The sequence below is a fragment of the Cynocephalus volans genome, chromosome 3, assembly GCF_027409185.1.
Source record: "Cynocephalus volans isolate mCynVol1 chromosome 3, mCynVol1.pri, whole genome shotgun sequence".
Taxonomy (NCBI): Eukaryota; Metazoa; Chordata; class Mammalia; order Dermoptera; family Cynocephalidae; genus Cynocephalus; species Cynocephalus volans.
In genome coordinates, this window is record NC_084462.1 from 174815326 (window position 1) to 174828849 (window position 13524).

The 13524-nt window shown below is 52.4% G+C and overlaps 1 protein-coding gene across 2 annotated transcripts in view; it reads right to left on the bottom strand.

The window, feature by feature from the left end:
* Positions 1-13524, bottom strand: part of SYNE3 (spectrin repeat containing nuclear envelope family member 3) — an 89169-nt gene that overhangs the window by 33021 nt on the left and 42624 nt on the right. For both annotated transcript variants that reach the window (XM_063089465.1, XM_063089464.1), the window contains exons 3-6: positions 11907-12079; positions 10300-10609; positions 2849-3010; positions 1402-1749 (exon numbers count right to left, since the gene is read on the bottom strand). In XM_063089465.1, the coding sequence (XP_062945535.1) occupies positions 1402-1749; positions 2849-3010; positions 10300-10609; positions 11907-12079 (993 nt within the window). The remainder of the gene's footprint in view (positions 1-1401; positions 1750-2848; positions 3011-10299; positions 10610-11906; positions 12080-13524) is intronic.

The following is a 13524-nucleotide window of genomic DNA, read 5'->3' on the forward strand; positions in this document are numbered from 1 at the left end:
GGGTTGGAGCAGCCCAGGTGTCTGCGCCTTTCTGTATAACATATAATAAGACACATCAGCAGTAACTACGTGAATGCTAGTTCATGAACAAAGGTCTTTAGTAATAGATTCTGAAATTCCCTTTCATTGATTCCTGCTTAGTCGTGACTTGATCATAATTGAGGTAAGATGAATGGGGGGTAAGGGGCAGATGGTGGGCAAGGAGACCCTGTGGGAAAGGTTTCCTAAAATGCAGCCAGGGACAGGAAGTGTCTGCTGTTTCCCTAAAAGTCCCTGAGATAGAAAGTGGCATGGCTCTGTAGGTCCTACCCTTTCACCCCATCCCTCATATGGAACTCATGGTAACAGCCAGTAGTTTTTGAGCACTGACTTTTTGGCAGGTGCTATTCTAAGCACTTTTCCTGTTTTCACATGTTCAAAGGGAACACGTGAGGTCCCATTATCATCTCCATTTTACATATAACTGAGGTTAAAGTAATTCTCCCAGAGCTTTCTGGTTAGTGAGGAGAGGAACCAGGACTTGTACCCAGGCAGTCTGGTCCCACGTCTCCACCCTTAACCACTGTACCACACCACCTCCAGCTCATGCTGAAGTGGACGATCCTAGAGGGGAAACCATTCCCTTTGCAAGAAGATGGTCACTGCGGTGTCATCTGTCTGCTACAGGACTGAATGAAAAGAGAGCTACCTGCGAAAATATTTTTGCATATGGCCACAGATTAGAAAGGAGAGAAAAAATAGAACAATGGTGGCACGGTGGAGGTGGGATCTGGGATGATTTTTCTTTTAGGTATTTCCTCTATGGGATCGTGATATTGAGTTAACAACCAATAAAGACAGGTGCGAGGGAGGCTCATCCATCTTCATTTAAAAACTCTCTTTGTCAACAAGTGTATGTGAAGGGGGGGGTCCTCGTGTCTGGGTCTGGAGCCCACCCTGCCCTCCCCACCGTGGGCACCCGGGCCTCCCCAGGACCCACTGCATTTATTCCTCGTCATCTCTACACTGAGAGCTTTCCCTTCTGATCCGGCGTTCTCTGCTCCACACTGAGGAAGTCCACCTCTCATCCCACCCTTGGGCAGGGAAATAGCTTCCAGGCCCAAACCTGGCTGCCCAATCCATTTCTGGCCTTATTGAATCACCGACTCACCACGTGACCCAGGGCATGGGGGGGGGGAATCTCCAGGCCTCAGTTTTCTCATCCAGAAAATGGGGATAAACACCAACTTGTCAACTACCCCCTCAGGGAACTTAGATACTGAAGATCCGGGAAAACCAGAGTGAGCGTGCTTAAGGCTTAGCATGGTTCTCCCATCACACAGAGGAGATCTGAGTGGCAACAACATCCCAAGGCACAGACAGCACCTGGACTGCTCTGTGGCTTGGCCAAACACTGCTTACCGAGTAGTGTCTCCAGTGGGCCACCAGCTCGTCCTCAGTCTCAGCCTTCGCTGCAGGCTCCAGGCCTTCCTGGGCCAGCCTCTGAAGGACCTTCCTGAACTCTCCGAGCTCAGCCTCCAGCTGCCTGATCTGCTGCTCACAGGCTCCCTTGGACTTGAGCAGCCCCCGCAGCCGCCCCTCCTCTTCCTCCCAGATGACTTGCAGCTTCTCCAGAACTTTCTGCATCTCCTCCAGTTCTCTGGTGATCTTCTCCGCACCCAAAGGAGAGGTGTTTTGAATGACGCCCACGGATTGCTCCTCCAGCCTCTTCAAAGACTCCTTACCCCTGGGAAAGTCTTTGGCTATAGCCTGAAGTGTGTGTGTGTGTATGGGGGGGGCGGGGTGAGGGAGAAAAACAAGAGGAGAAAAAGAAAACATTGCCACATTTTCGGAGCAGACCTGGGAATGTCATTCGGAACACTAATTCCTAGATTCCTGGGTTAGGGCCAGAGGGGCTTTCCCCAAGGTGGACTGTCTGCCTTAAGTCATGTTGACTCGCAACAAGAGAAACTTATTCCCTCCCCAAGTGTTTTTCAAGCCATTGATTAAGTCAAGGAGAAAGTCTCTGTTGGGTGCTTCTCTGTTTTTAACACTTTTTGACATTTGTTAATCTTTCTTTTTAATAGAGAGCTAGAGCGCGCCTCAGGCTTGGAGCCTTCAGCTGGCAACACTATGACGTCAAATAGAACCAAATGGCTCCGTTTGGTTTCATCGTGTTTATTTGTGTGCTCATCTGCGAGTTACGAATGAGTACTGGTTTTCCATTTATGACGGTGTTATGTTTACTTTCTAAATAAATGTTCATCAGTTTTTAAAAAGTGAGTCAATTTAAATACAAACCTTAAAGAAGTAGTACAGGTGCTGCCCAGTTGTGGCAAAAATTACAAAGCGGTTCTTGAATTACTGGGGATGATGTGTCTACTCATTTTACTGAGGTCATGCAGCAAGTGAGAAAGGCCAGAGAAGGCTCAGCTTCTCCTGACTGCAGGCCTGATGCCTGCCCCAGAGTTTGCCACCCTCACCACCACTGACATTTGGGCTGGATAATTCTGTGTTGTGGGGCTGTCCTGTGCATTGCAGATGTTTAGCAGCAGCCCTGGCCTCCACCCACTAGATGCCAGAAGTATCATCTACCCCCAGCGGTAACAGACAAAAATGTATCCAGATGTTGCCAAGTGCTCCCCGTTTGAGACCCACTGGTCTAGACCATGATGCTGTAGTCTCGGGTTTCCAAATGCCCCACGGGCTTGGAGAAATCCATAAAGAAGCCGAGGACGCAGCATCTTGTACTAGATTCCAGGCTTCTCCCATGGCATGCAGCACTGTCCTACTAGATGAACTGTAACACAGAACCTGCCATATGTGATCGAGCGCTCCCTCAGTGGACCTCTTGGGCAGAGGGGGTTACCTGCAGTGCAGAGAGGCGGTGCGTGGTGGGCAGCTGGCAGTCCCGCCCCAGGCAGCCATTCACTTTCTCCACCAGCGCCTTCAGCCACAGCTGGAACTCGTCTACGTCTGCCTGGTACTGCTCATGCTCCCGGGCCACCTGCTCCAGCATGTCTACCCGGTCCTGTGCGAGGGGGCAGAATCAGCAGCCATGAGGATCCCTGGCCCGGGCTGACCCTGGCCTTTGAGGCCAGAAAACCTGCAGCTGGAGTGTGTGTGTGCATGCGTGCGTGCGTGCGTGCGTGTGTGTGTGTGTGTGTGTGTGTTTTGAGGTCAGGGGATGCAACAACCTTCAGCCCTTTCACTGGACACAAAGGGACCCCAGATGCCCTGTTCTACCTTATTAGCAATATGCCAAGAAACTCTTGGCTTTAGAGACCAAAGCACGTTGGCACTGGTCCCGTCAACTATACAGCTGGTTTTCTTTTCTGCTGTGTCCTAGTGATGGCTTGGGACTGGGCGTGGTAATAGCAATAACGACACAACACTACTACTACTACATAGCACTCATTTTGAGCACTCACCGAGGTGCTGGGCACTGCTCTAAGAACTTCACATCTGTGATCTCCTTGAACTCTCCTGACCACCCCATGAGATGGTACCATTATTATCCCAGTTTGACACGAGGACACTGAGGCATAGAGAGGTGAAGTGACTTGCCCAAGGTCACCTGGCTAGGAAAGTGCCAAGATTCCAGCCTGGGAGGCAAGGCTGGGCCGACAGGCATTTCTAGCTCCATTACCCAACAGTGTCTATGGGGTATGTGAATAAACAGCAGTCTGCGCCCATGTCCCCAGGAGTATGGTGATATTCACTGCATAGGTTGGAATCAACTCTATTTTCAGCCAATTCCACCAAAGGCCAAACCACACAGGGGCAAGATGATATCCTGAGGGTGGCTGACACTTGAGGAAATGACAGTATCCCTACTTGTCAGGTCTGCTGTGCTCCTAGAGACTCACACCCTTTTCAAAACACCTTTTTCAAAACACACCCTGATCACAGTGCTGTGTCCTTAAACCCCTCTGTGGCTCCCCATTGCCCCCAGGCTCAAACCCAACCCCAAATCCTCACATTCAGGGCAGGTCCCCCCAGATGAGGTTCTGTGTTCCAGAGGGCAAGACCCTGGGCTTGGGAGCCCACTGTCTGCGGCTTGAACCCTGGCCCCACCTTGGGGCATGTAATTAACCCTGCTGTGCCCAAGGCTCCCCGTGTGATGGTGTGGTTTATCACAACACCGTCTCCTTGGAGTGCAGAGAGATGAAATGAGTCAGAGCTTGCACCACCCCCAGAACAGTACCTGGCAGCTGGAAGCCTTGTTAACTGTGCCCATTGTTGACTGTCTCCTGCTCTTCTCTGTCACACCCATCTGTGGGACCCACCTGGCAGTGCTAACCACCAGTCCTCTCCTTTTTCTGAAGCTTTGCCCACTGCCCCAGACTGAATTAACAGCTTTCCCTCCGAGTTCCCAAAACACTAGGATGCAACCCTATTACAGCACTTGTCTATGGCGTTGTCACCTCTTGGGGAACCAAGAGGTGCCTATGGGCAAAGCTGCCCTTGCTGATTTCATCTTCCAGGGTCTAGCTCAGGGCAGACTCTGTGCATAATTTCAGGGGAGTGTTCAAAAAAGCCAAGGACAGGGACAGGGGAGGCTGTCATGTAATCGACACCTGTCTGTGCCCAGAATTTGACAAGCATTACATTATCTCACACTAGCAACAGTCACAAAGCCCTCCCACTCTGCAAATGTCCAACTGGAGTTGCAAGGCCAAGGAACCCTTGTAGGTTCTTACAGATGAGATTCAAAGGACAAATGGTGAACTCCACAGTTGCTGCTCTAGCACGGGGTTGGCAGATGTTTCTGTTAAGACTTTGCCTGCTGTGTGGTTTCTGTCACAACTACTCAACCACTTCTGTGTTACTTACATTGTAGCACATAACCTGTCACAGACAATGCATAAAGAATAGCTGGGTTCCAGTAAAATTTTAATTATGGACACTGACATTTGGATTTCACATCGTTTCCACACATCAAGAAACATTCAGCTTTTCACTTTCCCCCAACCATTTAAAAATGTCAAAGCCATTCTTAGCTCACTGGTCATACAAACACAGGGCGGGGGCTGGATTTGGGGTGTGGACTGTAGTCTGCTGACCTCAGCTCTTCACCAGGGGGCAAGGCCATGTCCAGGAGGCCCTGACCATCGATGAGCTAAGTCAAAAGTTGTCCATTAGGAAGAGTGGACAGGCACGTGGATTGGAAAACTGCCCTGGCTATTACACGTGCCTTCCCCTCCTGTAAGAAGCTTCTTACTAGATCTAGAAATACTAACTCATTTAAACTTTTGCAACAACCATCACAAGTAGGGGAAAATGTCCCCACTTTACAGATGGGGAAGCCAAGGCTTAAGACCAAGCCCTTCAGTGAAGAGCTGAGAAGTTCTCTCAAAACACGGGTGGTGCTGTTTGAATCTGAAAGTGGACCCAGAGACAGGTACCATCCCCTCGGGTGTCCTACCCGTGGCCCTGAGATGGTGCTGGAGCCTCGACAAGTTCCCCGGCTGGCTCTCCTCCCATGGGCCTATTTGCATCTGTCACAATCCCCCAAGCTTCCTCCATCCTTAGGAATGGCTCATGTACAAAACAAAGCAGATCAGGAATAACAAGCAGAGACCGAGTGCCGGGCCCCCAGTTGGTGGCAACGGTGATAAATGTGGTCGGAAAGTGAACTCTCCCATGAAAGTGCCAGCGGGTGGCTTGGAGCGTGTGAACAATGAGGTGCTGGCACTGGCGAGGCCCAAGAGTCAGTAAATGTCTGTGTGGTGGGGAGCAGGTGCCCAGGGCAGCGCGGCCGGGCAGGCGGGGATCCAGACGAGGCTGGTGCCAGACATAACAGCCACAGAGCGCAGGCCAGCTGTGGCCGGGCCCGCCGCGACGGAAGGTGATGGGGTGACGAATGGATCGCGCCCAACCTCCTCGTGAGACCAACAATTAACCCACCTGTGGCCAGGTGGTGTTGCCAGGAAGGTCAAAACCCAACCAATTAACGAGGGCAGTGAGGATTTATGCCTCGGCCAAGGGCAGCACAACGACTGTGGTTCATGGCCGAGATGCCAGACAAACACACCTTCCTCAAGGGCCACCTCCACAAGCTGGAGAATGAGACGCTACCATTTTCCTGGCCCTTTGGAAAACGGAATCCGTGGATTACAAACAAGCCAGACACTCGTGACAACCAGGCTGCTCTGTCTGTGCCGTGCTTCCAATGCTTTGGGTTGACAGTGTGCTCTTGGTCACCCTAGGCTTAGTCTGTCTCCCTAATCCAGAATCTCTCTCCAGAGGGTGGTCGCAAAGGCTACAGTCCAGAGGGGACCCCACAGTCCCATCCCCATCAACACCAGAGCCCTTGCAAATTTGACATGTTAGACATCAAAAATGGGTTTTTACAGGTGAAACAGGGGCCTGTTAACCAGCTTGAGGAATGTTAGAAATGGGGTCCTGTTGGTGAAAATAGAGGCACTAATACATACTACACTGCAGAGACCCCCCCCAGCCTGAGGCTGGGCCTGGACTGGGAGACACAGGACTGAGCCTTAAAAGGCCTTTGCCCTGGTGCCGGGGTAAGCGGACTGCCTTGAAAGAGCCTTTTATGCAAGGTGAGGTCTTCACCTGGTGCACAGAGCAGGTGACCAGGAGGCATCAGGGCCAAGGATCTTCAGTTCTACTGGACATGCAGAGCTCCCACCTGCTTGGGGTGAAACCAGTCTCCCCTTTTGTCCAGGGCTGGAAGGCTGGGGTATGCCCAGGAAGCTGGTGTCTCAGAGCTGTCTCGCATTTTGCTGATAAGGACCTTGGGGTGAGGAAGTCAAGCCTCTTGCCTTGGGTAAGGCAACGGTTCGCTCCTGTCAGCAGCTTCTCAGTCTCCTGAAGGTCAAGGAATCTTATGGAAACTATGGCTCCTCACCCCAGAGAAAGGCACCCTCAAACAACATTATGAAGATAACTTCAGAGGGGCCGGAGGGGCCTTCCCCTGTGCCCCCCACCCTCCACCTCTCAGTCTTCCCCACAGCCAGCTCTGGGAGAGATGAGCAGACATCTCCACGGTGTTCCACATCCCCCACCCAGGAGCTAAATGTGCCTCCTGTGAGAAAGACAGAGTTCCCAAGCCTCTGGGGTCCAGGAAGAGAAAACCAAGGTCATGAACTTCAATCAACAGCTGAAAAGTCACACTGAATCCACTGCTCCATGCAAGATCCAGTCACACACAAACACCTGCACCCCATTTTCAAGATGGGTTCAGAACTGACCAGGTCATCTTGCAACTCTAGGGTTTCCACCAGGGGGATGTCTCCCCCCTCCATCTACTTTATAAGAAGGCTGGGGGATGAAATGAAGTCAGAGACATGAAGAGGCTTAGAAAAGACAGCACTCGATGATAGGAGTTGTGATTTCTACTTTTTTTTTTTATCATGTGAGGGGAGAGTCCCCTGGAAGGACATGTGACTCTTTGAGGTGATCATTTCTGCATCTGGGCCAGAATTGGAGGTCCCCAGGACCCCTGGCATCCACCCTCCACACATGCACACATGCACTCACATGCACACACACGCACACACTAGCCACTTTCCATTTCCTCTCCTCCGCCCCCTGCACCAGGGGCTCTCTGTTGATTGGCACGAGCACCTGTTTCCTGCAAAGTCACAACAAGGAAGGCCTGGGGCCAGGCAAGCTTCCTGTTCAGGCCCAAGTGGTAGACCTGGAAAATCGCTGCTCAGCCTGCCCTTGCCACTCAGGACTTGGCAGAGCCAGACAGGGCCATCTGACTACATTGGCAAGAGCCAAACCCTGTGCCCGCCTTGCCCAGCCATTCTGGGCCCTGTGCAGCTGCCCCGGGAACCTCCTGCTGCTCCCCTCTGGGCCCTGGGGGCAGGGCAGGGGTTGCTCACCTTCAAGCTGCAAGGGTGGAGTTCTAATTCATTCAGTAAATAGTTCCCAGCAACTGCTGCGTGTCAGACACGTGGCTGTTGCTATTTATTCTCACAGCTTACGGAGAGTAGAGGTCGTCCTCTATATTGAGGAAATGCCTGCCAGTTTCCAAGAGTTTGCACGTAACTCATTCAGCCCCCACTACCTGGTTACAGGTAGGGTGAACTCCCCTGACACCACACGGCTGGGAAGCAGCAGAGCCCGGCCTTGGACCTGGGTCCTTTCTCAAGCATTCAGGGGCCAGAGTCTTGTTCCTGATGGATTCCCTGTCTCTGCTTATGATAGAACTTATTTCCCTCAAATTGTGAGCAAGAAGAACCCAGAAGACTTCCAGTTCCAGCACTACGGTGGACAGGACAACCTGAATACCTTTCTATGACAGAGAGCCCGGAATGTTGGATAAAATATAACAAGCGTTGTTTAGATGCAGACCCACATCACACTGAGATGAAGGATGCCCCATGGGCCAGAAGTACAGATGCTGTGGAAACCAGCCTGTTAAACACACACGTGTGCCTGAAGGTCTTGGTTACTAAAACCTTCGATTTAATGCTCAGGCTGGAGTAGGGGGCAAGACTTTGAGCCCAGAGGAAGCAGAGACCACTGCAAAAAGGCAGAACCCTCAAGTGGCTGCTCCTGAACCCCACTCCCACTCCCCAGCAAAGGGTGAACTAGAAGAAAATCTTTCCACAAACACAATACAAAAGGAAGCTTATGTGTTTTAGCTTGGGTTTAAAACAAAACAAATAAAACCGGTCACCTTTCAGAATATGGAGCCAGGTGCCTGTTGCACAGTCTTGGCTTGGTGCGCATTTAGAGTTCCCACTTGATTCAGGACCCCCAAGCTAATGCACTGACTTAAAAATAGGAATCACGAAGGTAAATTCCTAGGAGAGCCTTGCTAAAGGAAACACTAGGCCACTGTACAGGCAGGTCCCACCATGGGGTTCTGCCCTGCTTAGGATGAGCTCACAGCTCAAAATTACAAAGCCCCCAAGCAAACAAGCCACCGTGTCAGAAGACACAAAAGACAGTAACATCAGACCCTGGAACTTCAGCTACTCGAACAATCTGATGGAGACTGTAAAATATGTATGCTTAGAATGATTGCAAATATAATCTGTATCTGGGAGAAATGTAAAATTTTTCAGGCAAAAAGAACAAAATTGGGGAAAAAAAGGGTAGACATAATAAAGAACCAAACAGAATTTCTTTTTTCTTTTTTTTTTTTTTTGTGACTGGTAAGGGGATCGCAACCCTTGGCTTGGTGACACCCGCACCGCGCTCAGCCAGTGAGCGCACCGGCCATCCCTATATAGGATCCGAACCCGCGGCCTTGGCGCCCCCAGCGCCGCTGCGCTCCCAGCGCCACACTCAACCGAGTGAGCCACGGGGTCGGCCCCCAAATAGAAGTTCTTAAAAAATAATTGTACTTAATAACTCAATGGCTGGCCTGCAGCTCACTTGGGAGAGTGCGGTGCTGATGACACCAAGGCCACAGGTTCGGATCCCTATGTAGGGATGGCCAGTCAAGCTCACTTGGGAGAGTGTGGTGCTGACAACACCAAGTCAAGGGTTAAGACCCCCTTACCGGTCATCTTTAAAAAACAAAACAACAACAACAAAAAACTCGATGAACTGCTTCAAACGCAAGGCACGAATGAAATGAGGGAAAGCAGACAGGAGTGGGCAAGGGGCCGGGGAGGGCAAGAGGGCAGTGGGTAGAGGCCAGAGGAGCAGGACCAAAGGCGGGAGAAGAAGGGCAGGAGGGGGAAGGGAGGGAGACAGAGAAGAGACGAGAGGAGGGAAGCCATTTGGGTGAAAACAGATGTCACAGTCTAGCAGTCAGTTGGTCAATGTGCCGATATATGTATTAAGCACTGAGCAACGCTGGGCGTATGGATGGTAGATAACAGGTGGATGGATGGGAGGGGGGAAGGGTGGGTGGATGGGCAGCTGGAAGATTGGTTGATGGGTGGTTTGGTGGTGGGTGGATGGGTGGTGATGGTAGACAGCAGATAGTGAGAAGGTAGGTGGGTAAAGGGGTAGACAGCAGGGAGATGGATGAATGAATGGGTGGGTGAGGAGGTGGGTGGGCTGATGGGCAGGGAGATGAGTGGGTAAGTGGCTGAAGAGAGGATGAGGTCGGTGGGGAGGTGGAAGGATGAGTGAGTAAACATGTGGAGAGGAGGGTAGGTGGATGGGTAGATGGTTGGGTAGGTAAGTGGACGGGGTGGTGAGTGAATGGGAGATTGGTAGTTTAGTGGGGAGGTATGTGGGTGAGGAGGCAGATGGACAGGAGGGTGGGCAGGTGGATGGATGGTGGCTGGGCGAATAGATAGTTAGTGGGCAGACCAGTGGCTGGGTGGGTAGACAGGTGAATAAACGAATGCGTAGGTGAAGATGGAGCCCACCAAGCCTCACCTGGGCTTTGGCCTTCACCGCGTCATACTGGGCCTTCATCCTCTTCTGGGCATCTTCGTCCACACTGGGGTCCCCAATCCTGTTGAAGAGGGAGGCCGCCTCCTCGAGCAGCCGGTCCAGGAGCGTGGCCTGGTTGTCCACATTGTGCAGCAGCACCTGGGCATGGCTCAGCTGCCACTGCTTCTCCTTCAGGCCCAGCTGCAGCTCCACGTGGGGCTCCAGCATGACTGTCATCTTCTGGAACCAGCGGTAGAACTCGTCGCGGGCCAGCAGGTACTCGCTCCAGTGCAGCCACACCCACTCGATGCGGCTGTGGGCACAGAGGGGGCTGTAAGGGACCCAGCTCCTGGGCAGAGAGGCCATGCACTGCCCCCTCCCCAACACTGGGGCTATGTGACAGGGGCACAGTGATGCCCTTTCTAGTCTCAGAGTCACCAGGACAGCTTGTTGACACTCCAGATTCTGGGCCCTCCCTTAGTCCTACTGGATAAGACCCTCCTGTCCTGTAAACCAGCTCCAGGGTGAGGCTAAGGATCAGGGTGGCTCAGATTCCAGGTGCACTCTGAGAACCCCCAGCCTTGGCGATGCAGCTTGGGGAGCCCTTAGCTGCCAGCACCCCAAATTCAGTCCCCGAACTCCCACTATCAACGCACAAATATCCCCAATCATGACTCTCAGGCACTGGGAGTCTGAACACAGTTGCCCCAGGCCCTTACACAAGCGTGCCCACTAATATTCAGGAGAAGGCTGTCACTGGGAAGGGGTCTGATCATCTGCAGAGGACAATTGTATCTGTGAGCTTGTTACCACTCAGTGGGGACAGAAGGCTGGGGGTCCATGTGTGGAGTGCCATGAACTCACAGCATAACCCTGCCTCTTCACCCACCTCAGTTTCCCCATCTGCAACATGCAGATGGCTCTACCTCTCCAGCCAACATCAAGCCATTTTGCTTGGACTTTCAAGTGAAAGGGTTTGAAAAGCAGAAAGCATGGTGCAAAGTCCTTCCCATCTCCACTCACATTCCTGTTCTGTAGACGTGAGAGCGTGCACAGCTCCTGTTTACTGACGGCCTACTCTGTGCCAAGCACTTGCCTAGCTTTCGGCATTTGCTATCTCCTTCCATCCTCATAATGACCTTCAGGGAGCACTTAATTGTCCAAATGAGGAGCTGGAAGCTCAGAGAGGTCAAGTAACATTCCCAGGGCCACACAGGACATGACCATCAGGGCAAGGGTCAATGCTGAGTCTGTCTGAGTCTCTGTTCCCCTCCCCTGCCCCAACCACCACCCGTCTCCCTGGCGCAGGCAGAGACTCTGGGCTAAAGTGCTAGCAGGGCTGCTGGAGGATGCAGGCATGGTACGTCTGTTAGGAATTGTTGGCCAAACACGATGGCTCCCGGTGTCTATTATCATTAGGCTCAATTATAATTAGAAAGAGACAGGCAGGGCTGGCCCAAATCCTAAGAGAACATCCTGTTCCCAGGAATCCCAGGGCTGAAGAAATGTCCCTTGGGCAGAGGTCCCAGGCCAGCATGGTGGTGGGCAAGAAGTGTCAGCAGAAGCTGCTGACAAAGGCCTGGTGATGTCCCCAGCCTTGGTCACCCTACCTGTGACAGTGAGTCATATAGGTGACTGTTTCCTCCCACTGGGCCTTGATGTCCCTCAGCCGGGCCAGGATCTCGAGCTTCTGATCCTCATGGCAGCACGCCAAGAGGGCTTCAGCAGCCCGCAGCGCCAGTTCCACCTTCAGGTGCCCCTCGGGCTCCAGCTGGCAGATTCTCTGTCATGGACACACAAGCCAGTTTCCAGGGTTAGCCAAAATGCAAACAGGCACAGCCCTGGGAGGACAGTGGTGAGGCCCAAGGAGCCAGGACATGGAGGCCAGAGAAGCTGGGGTTCAGTCATAGCCCTGCACCCCTTCCTCTGTGCCCCCGGGCAACCTGCTAAGGGTCTGAGGGTGGGAGGTGGGAGCCACAGAGATGAGCAGGACCCACCTGGTGCTGTCCAATGAGAATGAGTCCCCTCGCTTCCCCCGCTGGCCCATTTCTAGCGTGTAAACTCAGACAAACTTCATTCTCTCCTTGGACTTGGATTTCTCATTCGTAAAAAAGAGGTATGAATAGTATCTACCTTTCAGATTCTTTTTTAGGATTAAATGAGAAAATGCCTATAAGGTGCATGTCACCATGTGCACAACGTGAGAATCTGCCTCTCGGGTGGACTGCGGGGAGCCGGCCTCACCCGGGCTCCAGCTAAGGCTCTGGAAGCGTCTCTGCTCCTGCAGTTTGCACCAAGGCCTCGCTACGGCAGCTTTTCCCACCAGTGACCAGGCGCAGTAGGAACACTAAGGCAGGCCCATTCCTGGGTGACTTTAACTCAAGGACACCCACGGCCTTGCCGAACTCCCTCCTCACCACAGGGCAGCCGAGATGCTCCCCAGCCTTTCTCCCTCCTGCTCTCCTGGCCTTGGGGCAGACCTGCATCCCTCTGACCTCAGCTCTTCTGGCTCCCCACCTTCCAGGCTCCCTCCCTCCCCACCTTCTCTTGTGGGCAGTTCCCCTAATAAATGCCTGCACCTTTAATTTCATCTCGGTGCCAGCTTCTTGGAGGACCAAGACTAACACACGATGTCTAGAAAACTGTAAGTCTCCAATTAATGTTAGCTATTGTTATTATTAATTGTTATTATCCCAGTTCACTGGCAGCTAAAGCTTGGTGTCTATAATCAAATATGACTGGACACCAATTCTAGGGCCACTCCCTACTACCTGCATAACCTTTGTCACGGGACTTAAATACTCTCAGCCTATGAAATGGGGAAGAGTGGTTATGCCGCCAGGGTTAGAGTCAGCAGCGTTCAGTAACTCCGGGAGAGCTGTCGCACATGGCCCGGCCCATGCCACGTTCTCAGTCACTGATTGCCCACTCTAATTAGTATCACTTACTTACCTTCAGATCTCACAGCACCATGTGCCTGAAGCTCAAGCTCAGACCCCCAGCCCGTCTCCCTGGGGACTGGCGGTCAATTTTCTCAGACTGATGTCCCAGTGGCCTGGTTGTCTCTGACCCTTCTCTGTGGATGGGGTGGGGGAGGGGCTCCTGCCATCTCAAAAGCTACCCTACTGACAGCTGTGTGACCCCAGGCAGGTCCCTCAGCTACTCTGGTCTCCCTTTCTCATCCTAAGACAGCGATCCCTGCTTTGTCTCCCTCAGAGGCATTATCGT